The following is a 16,850-nucleotide window of genomic DNA, read 5'->3' as shown; positions in this document are numbered from 1 at the left end:
ATCCCGAAGCAAAGGATCTACGGTTCTGTGAAGGGAGCATACAAAAAAGGGAGCCAAATTATCACGACTCTTTAAGAATTTTGATTTCTTCTGAACTGGGTTGGTCAAAGTTGTTTGTAGCATTTGGGGTGGAATTCTCTTCACAAAATGACTATTCTTCACTTATAGGATGGTCTTTGGGGATGTACTCAGAAGATTCTTCTTACTGGGTAATTTAAAGATCTCTTCATTGCTCACTGAGTGACTTGTACAAATTACCTATGTGGTCTGAGAGAGTTGAAAAACTATGTTGAAGCATTTTTTTGTTTGAGAACAAAATTTCTTATATTTTCTGTTCAAGCTAATTGGGTTAATGAATTATGCTCTTTGGTTTGCAAATTGGTTGGATAATGGTATATGTGTGGGCTCTTGTTTCACTGCCCTGTTTGTTTTTATTTAGAGAAACAAGTATTACTGAATCCAGGAGAGGAAGCAGGGCTGTCTGCATCCTAACCATTGGTTTGAGAATGGGTAGTCTTGGTCCACTATTTGGTATCTTCTAGGTTGTAAACTTTCCACATTAGTTGATTGACAATATCAGACCTAAGACTTTTCAGAGATTTTGATGTAGTTGTTGTTGACCATTAGATGAACCTGGTTATGTTTTAATTGATCTCTTTGATGGGTCCTGCTGAATGCTGCTTTCTGTACCCCTGAATTTGCACCATATATTCAACATTAGGATGCAGTTCCCTTGTCTTTTGAAATGTTGCTAAAACTTTTGACTGGAAAAAGGACCATGAGAAGTCTTTTGATTTACAGTATCGTGGACCCCCTAATTATGTTTAAGTAAACACATTCAATGAAAGAGTCCCTTGTAATATTGCCTAGTCCGATAAAATCTGGTAGATGATCCGCAACAATCTAAAATCAAACATATTTCTGGAAAATTGACCATGCGGTCAGGATAAATTATGACCATTGGTCTCTGTGTCTGTTCATTCTCTTTGTTCTTTTACCGTCAGAGTTCGCCAATTCTATTTAACCTTCTCTGCAGATTGTATCACATATTTGAACTATCCTCTCTCCAAAGCAGAAGTGGTTCAGTGTAACTGAGGCCTGTGTCAGCCATGAACGGCGAGGACCATTCATAAATTGTCACCACTCAACAGATGAGTTCTCAGTCAAGGTCCGAAGGTGGTTCTACCAGAAAGGACTACCATTATCATTCTGAATTTCCAGTAGCCAGCATTACCCAATTAGTAGGTTTTCCTTCAACACAAGAATCTCAAAATCACAAAGATTTGGTTGGGTCTCACGGCCAAGGGTACGCATCCTATTACTCACCTCATAATTTCCCGATTTCAGACCACAACTTATCTTCTGATGACAGCAGCCAAGTTACCTACTTTCCTGCTCATCAGACCTCTCATGAACCGTATTGCACCTTAGAGTCATCCTCTGCGGCCAGTGTTGGTTGTAGTGTTTATCACTCTTCATCTACCATCAGTTTTTCACCTAATGGGAGTCCCGTATCACAACAAGATTCTCAGTCATACCTATTAGATCCACATCATTCCCCTGATAACACCTACGGATCTCCAATAAGTGTGTCATGTATTACTGACAATGTCAATGATCTAAGGCACAAGTTGAGAGAATTGGAAACTGTTATGCTGGGACCTGATTCGGATATTGTGGATGGGTTCGCCAACCAAGCCTCATCTGAGCAAGAGAACTGGAGAAATAGGATGGGTTTGATCCCCCGAGGGGACTTGAAACAGATGCTTGTCGCATGTGCCAAAGCTGTATCAGTTAACGATCTGTTAACGGCAGATTGGTTGATGGCTGAGTTAAGACAGATGGTTTCTGTGTCTGGGGATCCAATCCAACGGTTGGGTGCCTACATGTTGGAAGGGCTCGTCGCAAGGTTGGCCTCATCTGGGAGTTCAATCTACAAAGCCCTGAGGTGCAAAGAACCTGCGAGTTCTGAACTTCTCTCTTACATGCACTTACTCTATGAGGTTTGCCCGTACTTCAAGTTTGGATACCTTTCGGCAAATGATTGAGAAGCTGGAGAAATAGGATGGGTTTGATCCCCCGAGGGGACTTGAAACAGATGCTTGTCGCATGTGCCAAAGCTGTATCAGTTAACGATCTGTTAAAGGCAGATTGGTTGATGGCTGAGTTAAGACAGATGGTTTCTGGTGTCTGAAGTTGGCATCCAATTTGGGTGCCTACATGTTGGAAGGGCTTGTCGCAAGGTTGGCCTCATCTGGGAGTTCAATCTACAAAGCCCTGAGGTGCAAAGAACCTGCGAGTTCTGAACTTCTCTCTTACATGCACTTACTCTATGAGGTTTGCCCGTACTTCAAGTTTGGATACCTTTCGGCAAATGGTGCCATTGCAGAAGCCTTGAAGGATGACAAACGAGTTCACATCATTGATTTCCAGATTGCACAGGGCAGCCAATGGATCACCCTGATCAAGGCACTCGCGGATCGTCCAGGTGGCCCCCCACATATTCGTATCACGGGTATTGATGATTCCACATCAGCTTATGCCCGGGATGGGGGACTTCATATCGTGGGGCAGAGACTAGCAAGGTTTGCTGAGTCATGCAAGGTACCGTTTGAGTTCCATGCAGGGGCTATGTCTGGTTGTGAAGTTGAGCGTGAAAATCTCGGGATTCGACCTGGGGAGGCTCTGGCTGTGAATTTCGCATTCATGTTGCACCACATGCCAGACGAGAGTGTAAGCACTCGAAACCACCGGGATCGGTTGTTGAGATTAGTCAAGAGTTTGTCGCCCAAGGTGGTGACTCTTGTGGAGCAAGAGTCTAACACCAACACTGCCCCATTCTTCCAACGATTTCTTGAGACACTAAGCTATTATACAGCTATGTTTGAGTCCATTGATGTGGCACTCCCGAGGGAGAGCAAGGACCGAATAAGTGTTGAGCAGCACTGCCTAGCGCGGGACGTGGTCAACATCATAGCATGTGAAGGGGCTGAGAGGGTGGAACGACATGAGGTTCTTGGGAAATGGAAGTCGCGGTTCACAATGGCTGGGTTTACCCCATACCCATTGAACTCGGTGGTCAATGCCACTATCAAGAATCTATTGGAGAACTATTGTGAGAACTATAAACTTGAAGAAAGAGATGGGGCTCTCTATCTTGGTTGGATGAATAGAGTTTTGGTAGCTACTTGTGCATGGAGATGAAGATAAGGCAACTGATAAGTGCTTGTTGTGCAGGGTCCTAGGGACAGAATAGAAAGGTAATACTTTTTTTTTATTATATACTTTTGTTGTTGTTAGTAGATAAGCATGAGCAACAGACACTCAGTTCGTGCATCTCGATCAAAACTCTCACATTATTCTAAAAAAGAGGTTTAGAACATACAATCTTGAGTTGAAACATAAGGGCTTTAGGTTATACTGATTGTTTCTTGTTTGTTTGTATGTTTTTTTTTTCCTTTTGAGTATCTTGTCTTGGGTACTCAAAAGTTTGGGATTTTAGGAAGGAAAAGATATTTGAGATAATATAGAGAAACTAAAAGAAGGGTATTCATAACTATTTTTGTACACATGGAATCATGTATAAAAACCATTTTAGAGAACTAAGGTAGGTCTCAGTGATGGGTTCTTCTTTGTTTCTATTTGATGGAAGTAAAAGGGAGTCCATACAAGTTGTCTGTCCAGAGCAAAATAGAGGATCTAGTAAGTAATGCAGAGAATTAGCAAAGTTAATGTGTTCTTCCTACACCAACCCCTTCTTGCTTCTCATACTCTCCCTTGGCAGTAGATAATACAGCAATCATCTCATCTTATTCCTCTTCATGATGTCAAGAAAACGTGATTGCTCGGATACCTTGTTGAGTTATTGTTCCATTGGAAAATTAACCTTCTTTTTAAATATCAGAAGATTATACTTCTGTACGCTTTTGTAGCATGTGGTGCTTCATACACTGTACTCTCTTTTCTTCACCAGCGCGCATCTCAATGACATTCTTCAGAGTGGGGATGGCAATGGGGCAGGTTTAGCTTAACCCAGCCCAGCCCAGCCCTGATTAATATTCTTCACCCAGAACCTGCCCTGCCCTTTTACACAAATTTTTTTCGTTTTTCTTATTTAAATTGGAAAATCTCAAAATTTTTAATCAAAGTAAATCCCAATAAGATTTTAAATGATGTACATCCACATCAGTAAATTTCTAATGGGATATATATATATATATATATAGGGTCCCGTTCAGCAACAAACATTTTGGCAAACATTTCGGCAAAACATTTTTCAAAACATTTTTCAAAACATGGGTTAGAGGTTTTGGAATGGGCTGATTTTTGGTGAGAATGATCTCTACGATGAGGAGATCATCCTCACCAAAAATCAGCCCATTCCAAAACTTCTAGCCCTAGTTTACAACTTGAAAAATCGTGGACCGTCCATTTTTTATAAACCATTTTTGATGGGGTTAAAAGTTTTGGAATGGGCTGATTTTTGGTGATGATGATCTCCTCACCGTAGAGATCATCCTCACCAAAAATCAGCCCATTCCAAGACCTCTAACCCATGTTTTGAAAAATGTTTGTTGCTGTATATATATATATAGAGGGTCGGGATCTGTGGACAACATTCTAAACAATGTGTTTTGTCTTATATGAACAAATTTTTTTTTTGGAATGGGTTGATTTTTTGTAAGGATGATCTCTATGGTGAGGGGATTATCATTGTAAAAAATCAGTTCATTCTGAAATTACTAACCCCCAGTTTAAAAATTAAAGAATTGTGGATTGTTTATTTTAACCATTAGTTTGTAATCAATTTTCACAGGTTAGAAATTTTAGAATCAACTGATTTTTTGTGAGGATGATTTACTCACCATAGTGATAATCACAAAAAAAATCAGTCCATTATGTCATATAAAACAAAACGTTGTCTACGCTCTTGTCTTCCCTTAATAAAATTTTTGGTTATCAAAATATATATATTTAAAAATCAGGGTGGGGCAGGTTAATCGTCCGACTCAAATTTTTATTTTTAATACTAAAACTATCCTGAAATCATTTAAAGGTGTGAAAACCTAACCGTATAGGGGTGGGGCAAGGCAAAATTGCCATCCATTAAAATCAGGCTTACTTGGTGGTAATAATATTTTGCCCTCCATTAAAACCAGGCTTACTTGGTGGTAATAATTTTTTTAAGAAAATAATTTATCGAAAAGTTAAAATACAAAAATTGAACTGAACTATAAGCTAGAGTGTTTGACGATGGACAGAATTAAAGTGGGATATAATTATTTTGTTTTGGAGATGATATGACAAGTTGAGAAATAAGCACATCGGAGCAATGATATTTACGTGTGTCATTGAGAACGAATCATTCAAAGATTGGGTGTTCGTGTTCGTGGCGGATTAATCACTATATATTGACTATATGTCCTCCTAAACCTAAGTCAGTAAATAAATATTAAAGAAAAAAAAAAGTAACAATTGGAGGACATGACACAGACGTCAAAATTAATGGCTACAGATATAAACAAAAAAAAGATGGCTTGATTATTTTCACACGTTAACCAAAATATCTTTAATGTATAATCTAAAAATATTTCAAAGTAATACAAAATTATATGTTTTTTAAATAAGAATTAGAGAAAAAAATAATATTTCGATTAACAGAGGGATATGAAATAAAATGTCTAAAGTGTATATAATTAATTGGAGGGACTGTGGATGCAAAAAAATCTTGCTTGAGATCTCAAATCCAAAATAATGATCTCAAACCTTGCAAACCATAACCTTAATTTGCCCATAATTGATCCTTGACAGCTCACAAGCCACAACCTTCCCAACGTGTTTGGGTATCCTTTCTCTACCTAAATAAGGGGTGACCCAACACATTTACGATCCCGAGCTTCCATGCCTCCTCCAATTCAGAGTCCGACTTTGTCAAGCAGAGGTCGGAGACTGACCTTGGAGGATACAATTGACTTTGTCAATGTGACAAATCTTGAGGAGCACATGTCCACGAATGACTTGTACAGACCCATCCCTCCACTGGGACACCAATATTATTTAATAAATTTACTGGTCCGACCAGAAATAAATAAATAGGCTGGTTGGACCAAATTGAACATTTGATCAATTGAGCAAAGATCTGTTCAATCTTGGGTCCGGTTAGTCAATCGTTGGTTTCAATTGCTGACTTCGTAAAATAATCCGAGGTTGGCCTTTTATGAGTTTTAACTAGTTTTTTTTACACATCATCAAGATACAAAGTTAATGAAATTTACAGTAAGAAATAGATTACGGACTAAAGTAATTGCCTCGGTGCATTAATACAGTAACAGCTCTACGACAGAACTCCACAATATCTTAAACGACGCTACATTTTCAATAAGAGACGTGAAGAATGATCATTCACGATTTTTGTTTTTGTGGGATCCTTTTGAACAATCTCACGGACCCCTCAACTTTCCATCTTCTCCAAATGGTTTTAAAAAGGTAGAGTGGCAAACCTAAAGCTTTTGGCCCTCATCGTTCCTTGACCTGTCTTGATCTGCACTATCATTAGAATTACAATTAATTGCTGAAACTGGGGTTGTTTCCGGACCAGCAATGTGGGATTGGCTTTGTAAAGGCACTATATCCAGAGGTTGCTCACATGATCTATTTTCAGGACTTGAGCTGACCCCAACCCCAACGTCAAGGGTTATTGTGTTGCCTTCTGCATTATGAATCATGGGTCCTGCTGTGTCATGGCTGGTAGTCCTTGCAGCGGGTGGATCATGGTTATGCTTCCCCTCGTAAGTAGCTATAACTGTTTTCGGATTGTGAGATGCCCTTTCCACGTGTTTCTTAACTGGGCATGCAGCATTTGAGCATCTGTAGTAATTCCTACATAAGACCATGAGAGCAGGATAAGAATCTCCATAGATCTCAAAGACATTCATTAAGGTAACCCTACTCGTTAGATTGCAATAGTAAACCTTATCAAGTGTCAAATAACAATTAATAAATGAAATAAGAGGAGGAATGAATGGTACCCATACAGGTGTTTGGAGTTGGGATTCTATCCTGCAATAATAACTAGTGATACACTACTGTTTTGTTGACAAACATGCATTAGTGAAAGCATATTTACCAAGGAAGGGTGTCGAAAAATGGAAGAGAACAAAAGAGGATAAGTAGATATTGGTGTAATTGAACTTATCAAAAAAAAAGAAAAGATATTGGTGTAATTGAGTACTGTTTCAAAGCTTCATACAAGTTTACTTAACTGATACATAGGTTGAGTTACTCTGGGTAAAGGAGCTCTTCCACGAATTCAGAGTTCTTGAATAACTCGAGCAGATTCCAATTTAAGCTACTTGGTATAAAAGATCGGTACTGTTTTGATTGGTAAAAAGTCATTTATAAAAAGCAAAGGAAGGTTGAAGCCCATTTGTACAAGAGAACATGAAAAATCAGTGTAAAGGAAGATCCTCACTAAGATGCTACAAAGAACCTCACTAAAATGTCAAGGAATCACTAATGGGCTGTCAAAGATCTAACAGAATTCTCGGCTAATTCTGATTACACTATGAACCCAAGTCAAAGAGGAAATTCCAACATAAATGATTTTACCATCTTCCTTGAACTCTCACTCAGAATAAGACAAATCAATTGAACTAGGAACCAACCAGAGAATATCTTCTGTATTTTACTTAATAAAAAAAGATCTATTGGATTTTCTAATCGGGGGAGGTAACCATTGAAGAGCTAATGGATTTTTCCAAATGAAGATATCAAGATCTAAGGCTAACAGGGAACGTGAAGAAAAACACTATTAACTTGGTATTTTGGGAATAGTCTACTATAATGATGGCGACAACATCGTGAGTTTCAGTCGGGTGTCATTCACAATCATAGTTAAAAGTTACAACAGAATGAAAATGCTCAATCAACTATTTAGCAGTACATAGAAGATAATAAGTGCACCAGTTAGGAGTTAGGACAACTATGGTGTAGGTTGAAGCATTGTAAGGTGACTGGGCATGAGAGGAAGACTGAAAAATGATGGGTGCTTATCAACTTGGTGGAACATTTGAACCATGACCAAGTAGGGATTTTAGTGCCATGGCCTCCTTTACATTGCTGTAACTCAGTGAGGGGTCAAGCTTTAATGATCCCTATGTATAGTGAAAGAAGAAAAGCAAAATATATATATATATATATATCTCAAAATTTCATGGAAGCATTCATAAAAGAAAACCATAACAACCAGAGTTTCAGTTTCGATGTGTATTCCTGAATAATCTCATTGTTCAAATATTTCAATTATTTCATTTTACCAAGTTCAAAGTTATCCAGATTGTCCAACATGAACAAAATCATCATCATTATGCATGTTCCCAAATATGAGGATTGACAACATCAATCTTATTTCACTATTCATCTGTATCAGGAGCTATCTTATGTCAAGGCGTGTTTCTTATTATCTTTGCTTACTAACCCACATTGTTTTCAGCCTTTTCTCTTGCCTTTTCAACCCAAGTGTAGTTTTTCTACAAGTGTGTATCTGATAAACAATACATACCTTGGATTAGGATTCCCTTTCACCATTTTCCTCCCATATTTGCACCAGCGGTATCCGTCATCCACTGCATCAACCGCACTTTCAGTTTCAACAACAACACGTGGTTCCTTGGTTGTTCTACCAAATGGCGTAATATGCACATCACCTATGTCTTTCTTCCTGCTTCCAATATTTTCAACAATACAACTGAAGTTAGCATAAGGATGCGCCAGAAAATTTCAAATAATCTATCTTTAATAAAAGTTTTTATCTACCAAAAACTAAAAAATTCAAGTAATCTCTGCATTGAACTTAGGCACCTGCGTTTAGACTCCGGATCATTATCATCCTCGGCTTCATTACCAGTCTTGTTTGCTTGTTCACTTGCACCTTCAATATCATCATCACTTGCTGTAACAGGAAAAAGCTCAGGGTTACCAGTTAGCTTGTCATGAAGAGATGTAAGGCTATGTCCATTATTTGACATGTCTAACAAATATGAGAATGTATTTAAGGAACAAACCCATAAAAAGGTTCAACTAAAAATAATAAGGTGATGCTTATTAGCTTACCTTCTGTGTTGTTTAAAGAAGAAAATATATCTGATGTTTCTTCTTGTTGCATAGACAGAATCGCACCAACTGCCATTCGACTACAAGGTTGAGGTTTAGGATGATCATGCTTTCCCTTACAAATAATCTCTGTAATTCGCTCATCATGTGATCGTACCAATTGCATTTTCACGTGGCAGTTAGGATATGTGCATCTATAATAGCTTCTTGGAAACTCACTTCCTTTGATATTTTTCTGGCCGTATTTTCTCCAGTGATACGCATTATCCAACAATCTCTCCAGTGATATTGAAGGACTAGTTCTTTTATGATTGGATTGCGTTGCTCGAAACTCACTGTTTGAGCCATGTCTCTGCCTTGACTCATCAGAGTCAACTTCAATGGGTACAATTCCTTTTGAAGTAACCATGTAAACTGGTGGGTTTGGAACAATTACAGATAGAGCCAACTCATGTGAGGGGCCCGCCATATTCTCATTTTTAACTAAAGGTGAGGACACAGCCATCGGAGTCCGATCTTCAACTTCAACTTGAACAGACGGTTTGCATTGCTGGTGGTTCGACCCTGCAGAAGCATCGATGTTGGTCTCCTTAGTGAACTTAAGGCAACTGCGTTTAGACTCCGAATCATCATCATCATCCTCAACCTCATCACCAATCATGCTTGATTGCAGATCTTCACGTTGTGCAGCAGTGTCACTTGTTCCGACAGGACAAATATTTGGGGTACCATTTGGCTCGGTATGATGATGAGATGCCTGACCATGTCCATTAGATGATTTGTCTGCAAATATATATTGTTAAAAAGGAAAATATCCACGAAGAGTACCTACAACAAATTAGATGGAGAGTTTTTATTTTCAATTACCCTCTGTGCTGTTTAAAGATAGGAATCTATCAGATCTTTCTTCTTGGAAAGAAAGAATTCTACCAGCTGCCATATGACTACTAGGCTGAGGTTTAGGATGATCATGATTTCCCTTGTATATAATCTCTTTAATCTTCCCATCGTGAAATCGTTCCAATTGCTTTTTCACCTGACAGTTAGGATGTGTACATCTGTAATAGCTTCGAGGAAATTCACTTCCTTTAATTTGCTTCTGCCCATATTTTCGCCAATTGTATCCATCTCCCCAAAATCTCTCAGTTGCTATCGAGGGACTAGTTCCTTTATGAGTTGATCGCATTGGTTGAACCCCACCATCTGAGCCCTCTCTCTCCCTCGTTTCATCAAAGTCAACTTCGAAAGGTACAATAGCTCTTGAAGTATCCTTGTCAACGAGTGGATTTGGAATAGTTATAGATAGAGTCAATTCATGCGAGGAGGCTGTCATATTCTCATTTTCAATTGAAGATGATGATACGAATGTCTGAGGCGGGGATTCTCCTTGCACTAGCACAGATGGCTTGCATTGCTTGATGTTGCTAGTTGCCTCACTATTGAACTTAAGGCACCTACGCTTACATTCTGGATCATTATCATCCTCAACCTCATCGCGAGTCCTGTTCAATTGGGCACGTGCACCTTCTACATCATTGTCACTTGCCACAATAGGAGAAATTTTAGGAGCATCATTCGACTTGGTATGATGAGATGTCTGGCCATTTAAATTTGATGACTTGTCTGCAAATATTAGAATTTCACAAAATTAATAATTCATCAATAAAAGGTGTCAAAATTAGCAGCTAGTGTTTCTTCATTCACCTTCTGTGCTGTTTGGAAAAGAAAATCTATCAGATCTTTCTTCTTCGACAGATAAAATTGAACCAGTTGGACTGCCAGGCCGAGGTTTAGGATGATCATGCTTTCCCTTGTAGATAACCTCTGTGGTATGCCCATTGTGAGATCGTTCTAATTGCTTTTTTGCTTGGCAGTTGGGATATGAGCATCTGTAATAGCTCCTTGGGAACTGACTTCCTTTAATATGTTTCTGCCCGTATTTTCGCCAGTTGTATCCATCTTCCAATGATCTAGCATCTGCTATCAAAGGACTATTTTCTGGACGATCAGATGGTGTTGCTTGAGTGCCAATGTCCGAGCCTCGTCTCTGATGCGACTCACCAGAAGAAACTTCCGTAGGAACACTAGATCTTGAATTAACAATGTCAACTGATGGGTTTGGATCAATTATTGATAGAGTCAATTCATTTAAAGCAGCTGCAGCCACATTCTCATTTCTAAACCCTGCAGATGCCTGAAACAATAAAAGAGCATTAGCAAAGTGAACCTAACACACATTTCTACCATCTCTGTGCAGTTAAAATGAAGGTTCAGGATACAACTTCACAATTATAATAGCATCAGCAGCCTTTGTATGAGTTGATACATGCTTAAACAAACTTACTGTCACACACAAATACACTAGCCTCAAATGATTTTTGAGGCTCTCCATCAAACAAATGGTTGCGATTTTTATTTTTATTTTTTATTAGTGAATGCATTGAGAAAAAAGGGGCCGAGATGGCCAACAAGAGTACAACAAAAGCCGATCAGCTGAAACCACAACCTAAGGATCTGAACGAAATCTGTATTGTTCTTCTTATCTCAACCGCTTGTCTGATGGAGAGCTTCAAACATCATTCGAGATTAGAAAATTCCGAATTAAAATAAAGAAAATAGCTTCACAACAAGGAATCTACCTACAGGAGGAGAATTTCTTGGGATACAGTGAACATAAGTGGGTAGTACTCATTGAATGAGGAAACACATACTCCACATTTACTTCTGCTCCAGTGAACCATAAGAACATTTCATATTAGTGACATGCCCAACCATGGTGTATCTTGTGTAGCAAGGGTCACCCAGTGTCACACAGCAGGTTGGGTTTTCAATATGGATCATACGTGTATCCTGGTTATCAAAAATAAATACACCAAACAGAGTTTCATAACTCAGTTATACAGTGAATTTTAATGCTAGATCCTCAGATCCCGTTATCTGGTTTCATGCTTTTTCTTTAAGTGTAAATATTATATTAAAAGGAAAAAAAAGGAGGTTGAGGAAACCTATCTCATTGAACAAAAAGCAAGAAAAACTCTCTCTCAACGTAAAGTCCTCAAAGAATTGCCCTTAAAAGACAGCAAACAACTAGCACCAAATAAACAAGAAGCCTAAAATGGAAATAATGACCTCTTGAAGTGTGTGATCCTTCCCTTTAAAGATATGAGAATTTCTTTCCTTTCATAGGCCCCAACAAATAGCTAATGGAGTCAAGTTCCATAGAATCCTTTCTCTAACCAAAAGAGGATTAACCTGCTAACTTTGAAACAAAAGCAAAACCGAACTAGGAAGGCAACACGCAAGTGCAAGTGCAATTTCTATATGAATTTGGCATGAGCATTGATCCCTTGAAGTTTAACTTCAATTTGGGAATCCGGGTCCACTTGGCATTAGAGTTCATATCACCTATGACTGAGATGACCTATAGATAGATAGATATTTGCTTTTTGAAAGATAAAATTTTGGTGTTGCCACTAGATAAGCTTTCTTTTTGTGAGATCAATAACTTGGGTGCGAGTGGGTTTGAACCCAGGTCTATCATACCAACACCCAAAGATTTTGCCAACTAAGCTAGTTGGCACGTTCCCATCAAATGGATTTTAGTATGTCATCAGTTACATAGACTCAGGTGAAGCAAAGTGAATGGTGTAAGCTGAAATTTTGAACCATATGCACAGGTCTGATTGAAGTTTAAGGAACCTAATCTATTCTCTTTCATAGAGTTATCTTTTCAATACTGACAGCTAGAGCTAGTCAACGACTTAGTGAAGATTAGCTTTGAATCTCTAAATGACAAATTGGCTACCTTGCTAATGGAACTTAATACATAAGAAAGAAAAAAAGACATATTCAAATGATGGGATTGGAATTGACAGAGAATTTTCTCAGTGAGATATTTCTAGGTCCACATTCCCTGCTTTCTTCATTTGGCAATCCAAGATCCCATCCAAGAATTTAATAGCCAAACATTGGATAGTTTCGTAGAGGACAAAAAGGATCATTTTCCACACATTTTTCTCAAAAATAAATACATGGTTTATCAATGGTCTTCTTTATTCAAAGAGTATAGGGATTTGTTTTTTAGAGGATTTTTTCTTTAAATGGGACCATGCATGTGTGAGTTTTTTTTTTTTTTTTTTTTGGGGGGGGGGGGAGGGGATTAATTTTGCATTTTCTTTGTCAGCTTCCCTAGAATGGTCACTTCAGCCTCCTATGTTATTTTATGTGTTTTTACTCTTATAAATAAAGATCCAACTTCTAATAAAGCTCTAGTCTCCACTTCATTACAATCTTTAAGCCAATTGGACTAGATAATACCACCTCAGTCTATAATGTAGTGCCACCCACTAGCCCAATGCTATGAAATTTTCCATGACAGTTGCAACCAAAATATATTTTAAGTGTCCCTAGACGTGGTGGTGTTTAATTACACTTCTTAATAGGTTTCTCACTCCTTTCTCCACTTTCAGCAATTGCCTTCAAACTTTGTAACCGAAATTTGAAGCCTAACACCCAAAAAATCTTTCATAAAGAAGACTTGTTGAATAACGGAATCATTAAATCATTTAAAAGCTAAAAAAATCTTTTAGAAATGATATTTCTTTTAACTTGTAACTTATTTACTGATTGACAATCTTGTGATTCATTTCCTTCCATATGGTTCAAAATAAATCAAGGGGAAAGGTTCCACACAAGAAACAACCTCTTTCAATGAACAGACCTACATGCCAACCTCCTACCCAACTTTGCCATCTTAGCAGAGAAGACGAATAAAATGCCAAAGGGTCAAAAAATTGATTCCCAAATTCATTGAATGCTAAACAATGGCAGCATGATTCAACTTTTTTTATTCCAAATATCATATAAAATCATAATTGCCTCAAAAACATTCTGGTGGAATGTAGGATTAGGTAGCAAGGGCATTCAAAACCAAGTGTTTTAAATGTGTCTTAAGGCATGTACCTATCATGTAAATTTGAGGATTGTCTAAGGCACCAATAGTTGGGAAAAATTCTGATTGCAAGCCCAATAGGAAAGTTTGTTTTGGAAAGATTCTTTTGTTCACCCAGTGTAACGCTTTCTACTAAGAACACAATAATAGACTTCTTGCAGTTTCAACTTTTGATGACAATTGTTGCAATGTAACCAATGTTGGTGGAGTTCAAGGTGATTGTTTCAATGATTCCATCTTTATGCACATTGGTAAGTAACAATGCGGAATTTTATTGCCCCTATCATTAGGATGCTTATTGCAGTTGGGTTATATGACCCCTATTAAAAATACAATCGTACTTTATCATTCCATAAATATATATGCTTTGAAAAAGCCAATGACCCCTATTAAAAATACAATCGTACTTTATCATTCCATAAATATATGTGCTTCGAAAAAGCCAAAAACTACAACATGAATTACTCAGTAGTTAAGCCTTTCAAATAATAAAAAAATGTAAAATTATGCAAATATATAAATCAACTCAACACAGCTTATTCTTACATAGTGAATCCAATTGCGAGAGATGATTTCGAGCTAAACAAGGACAATGATTAGAACTCAAACTATCATAATTTAATCATCATCAAAGAAAGCTAAAAGTTGCAATTACGACCCAAAATATTCAACTACAACTACTACAGAATTAGGGGAAGTTAACCAAACACGATAAGAAACTGGGAGACAGGATTGAATAACAAATAAATTTCATGAATTTAGTCCACAAAAACACATCCGACTGAATCTCAATTGAATTCAGCAAAAACTACTAGAAAATTAAAGAAATTAATCAAAGATCTGAACAGAGACCCTAACCTCCATGTCCGAGAGAAGAATTAAGAGGATCAAGCAAAGGTTTTCGCTCAATAGAGGCTAGAGATCGGAATTCTATCTCCAGACACCAATTTGTACCTCGAACGTTCGATCTGATACCACCGTGAACCCTAGAATCCGAATTTTCAGAAAAAATAGTTCCTTTTTTTCTGAATCTTAGTCCACTAAGACGTTTTCAGAATTGGCCCCGTTTCCGCCATTAGAGCTCTCACTCTGATTTCTGCTTCATGAGTTGTTTCTAAGGGAGGAGAGAGAAGCAGTGAGGATGAAGGGATTAAACGAAGAATCTTGTACAGTTAAAAGGGGTATTTTAGGTATTTAACCGACTGGTTGCGTATATTTGTAGCTTATCATCGTCACAGCAGGCATCGTTGACTTGATTAGTTCCATCAATTAAGATGCTATTTGACGAAAATATCCTCCAACATTTTGTACATTGACCAAAACAACACTAGCTAACTTTCTTGTGAGGTGAAATTACTATAAGGCCCGGGAGACTCATTCAAGTTTTAACTGCAACTCTGGTGGATTACGTAGGGCCGGCGCAACCCGAAGGCCCTCACGTTTTGTTGAATATTTCAGATACCCGTGCGTTTTCAAAATGATGACATACCCCCCTTGACCTAAGTCTTTGACTATAGAATGACAAAAAATAACATAGATACTCTCATTTTCAACGTGTGATCAAAACCCTTGATTTTCCTCCCCAAACCCATCATCTTCAAGTTCTTGGTAAGTTATTTTTAACCTATTGAACCTAATTGTTCAATTCAATGTTTTTAATCTCACTTTAATCCCTCGTTGAATATCCTTGATTTTTTCTATCCAAAATTTTATCATTTTTTTACTTCTTGAGGTTTGAACATTGAAATACATAGAATCTTAGGGTTGAAGAGGACGGTAAAAGTTTCCTTGAAGGTTGAAGTAGATAGAATCTTCAAGTTTAAGGGTAGCGTAAATAAATTTTATCGACGATGTTGACGATGAATGATTTTTCGAAGAAAAACTTTAAGTAGGCCCTCTTACCTCTCTCTTCCTCTTTCTCATTATCCTTTTTTTATATATATATTTTAGAATGCAGGGTATCATACATCCTCTTTTGGGTGGTTGGGGCTAGTCTCTATGGTCGCACTCCTTGACTCTACGAAAATTCCCAACATGTAACAAATAAAGCATGTCAATAGTTTTACCTTGAATGGTTAATGATGATGAAAGTAAAACTCTTATCTCATTTGAAAACGGATATTGAAAAGGATGTTATCCTTTGAATTAGTTAAAGAGAGACTTGTTTATGTTGACAACCACTTACCCCAAAAGATCGATCTATTGGAGAAGGGGAAACTATGAATATAAAAGGGTCAAAAATCTTAACTAGGGTATACCATGTTGACAACCATTTACCCCAAAGACCGATTTGTTGGAGAAGGGAGAACTATGAATATAAGAGGGTCATGGGGTTTAACTTGAGTATGACACACCCGAGAAAAGAGGAAAATAAACACTCAACAATTTATAGAGTACCATGTGACTCACAATCCATTGAGGGATAATTTTCTTGCAAAATTGGTAGAAGAGACTGCTGAGTGATAATGTCAGACATGGGTCCAAGACATGGTTTCACACACCTACATAGCAAAGAAAAACTGTGATTCATGGAGTAGAATACTGGTGCACCACAAAACATATTCATTAATATGGATAAATGGTAAGACTGGAAATATAAAATCAGAATTGAGCACATCAAAGTCTGATGGTGCTGGACTTGGATCCATGGCTCAGTTGTTCACATATTACCATGCAAATTTGAGGTTTCAAGTCCTCCTTACCCACCCCAAAATTAATAAAACAGGATAATGATGCTGATGCATTGTTCATGGCACCATCAGCACACATGCATGCATGCATGCATCAT

General features: G+C 37.8%; 2 protein-coding genes across 3 annotated transcripts; one reads left to right on the top strand and one right to left on the bottom strand.

The window, feature by feature from the left end:
• Window positions 1–224: 224 nt before the first annotated feature.
• Window positions 225–3,387, top strand: LOC147411693 (scarecrow-like protein 21). Its single transcript, XM_086451220.1, has 2 exons — window positions 225–1,909; window positions 2,244–3,387. Exons 1-2 carry the CDS (start codon window positions 1,152–1,154, stop codon window positions 3,202–3,204), a joined length of 1,719 nt encoding a protein of 572 aa, XP_086307346.1. The 5' UTR covers window positions 225–1,151; the 3' UTR covers window positions 3,205–3,387.
• Window positions 3,388–6,261: 2,874 nt separating this feature from the next.
• LOC147411692 (uncharacterized) lies at window positions 6,262–15,280 on the bottom strand. 2 transcript variants are annotated; one of them, XM_086451206.1, is made up of 7 exons: window positions 14,921–15,280; window positions 10,816–11,305; window positions 9,979–10,734; window positions 9,112–9,894; window positions 8,860–8,950; window positions 8,561–8,722; window positions 6,262–6,879 (listed from the first exon to the last, which is right to left on the bottom strand). In XM_086451206.1, the coding sequence occupies exons 1-7, from the start codon at window positions 14,924–14,926 to the stop codon at window positions 6,501–6,503; spliced, it is 2,667 nt and encodes an 888-aa protein (XP_086307332.1). In that variant the 5' UTR covers window positions 14,927–15,280; the 3' UTR covers window positions 6,262–6,500. The 2 variants fall into 2 exon arrangements, with proteins under 2 accessions (XP_086307332.1, XP_086307337.1); XM_086451211.1 differs by having other exon boundaries at window positions 8,561–8,719; window positions 14,921–15,275.
• Between the last annotated feature and the right edge of the window lie 1,570 nt (window positions 15,281–16,850).

The sequence above is a fragment of the Akebia trifoliata genome, chromosome 1 (assembly GCF_017979445.1).
Source record: "Akebia trifoliata isolate Shusen 1 chromosome 1, ASM1797944v1, whole genome shotgun sequence".
In the NCBI taxonomy this organism is placed as follows: Eukaryota; Viridiplantae; Streptophyta; class Magnoliopsida; order Ranunculales; family Lardizabalaceae; genus Akebia; species Akebia trifoliata.
This window is presented reverse-complemented; position numbering and strand designations above follow the sequence as displayed.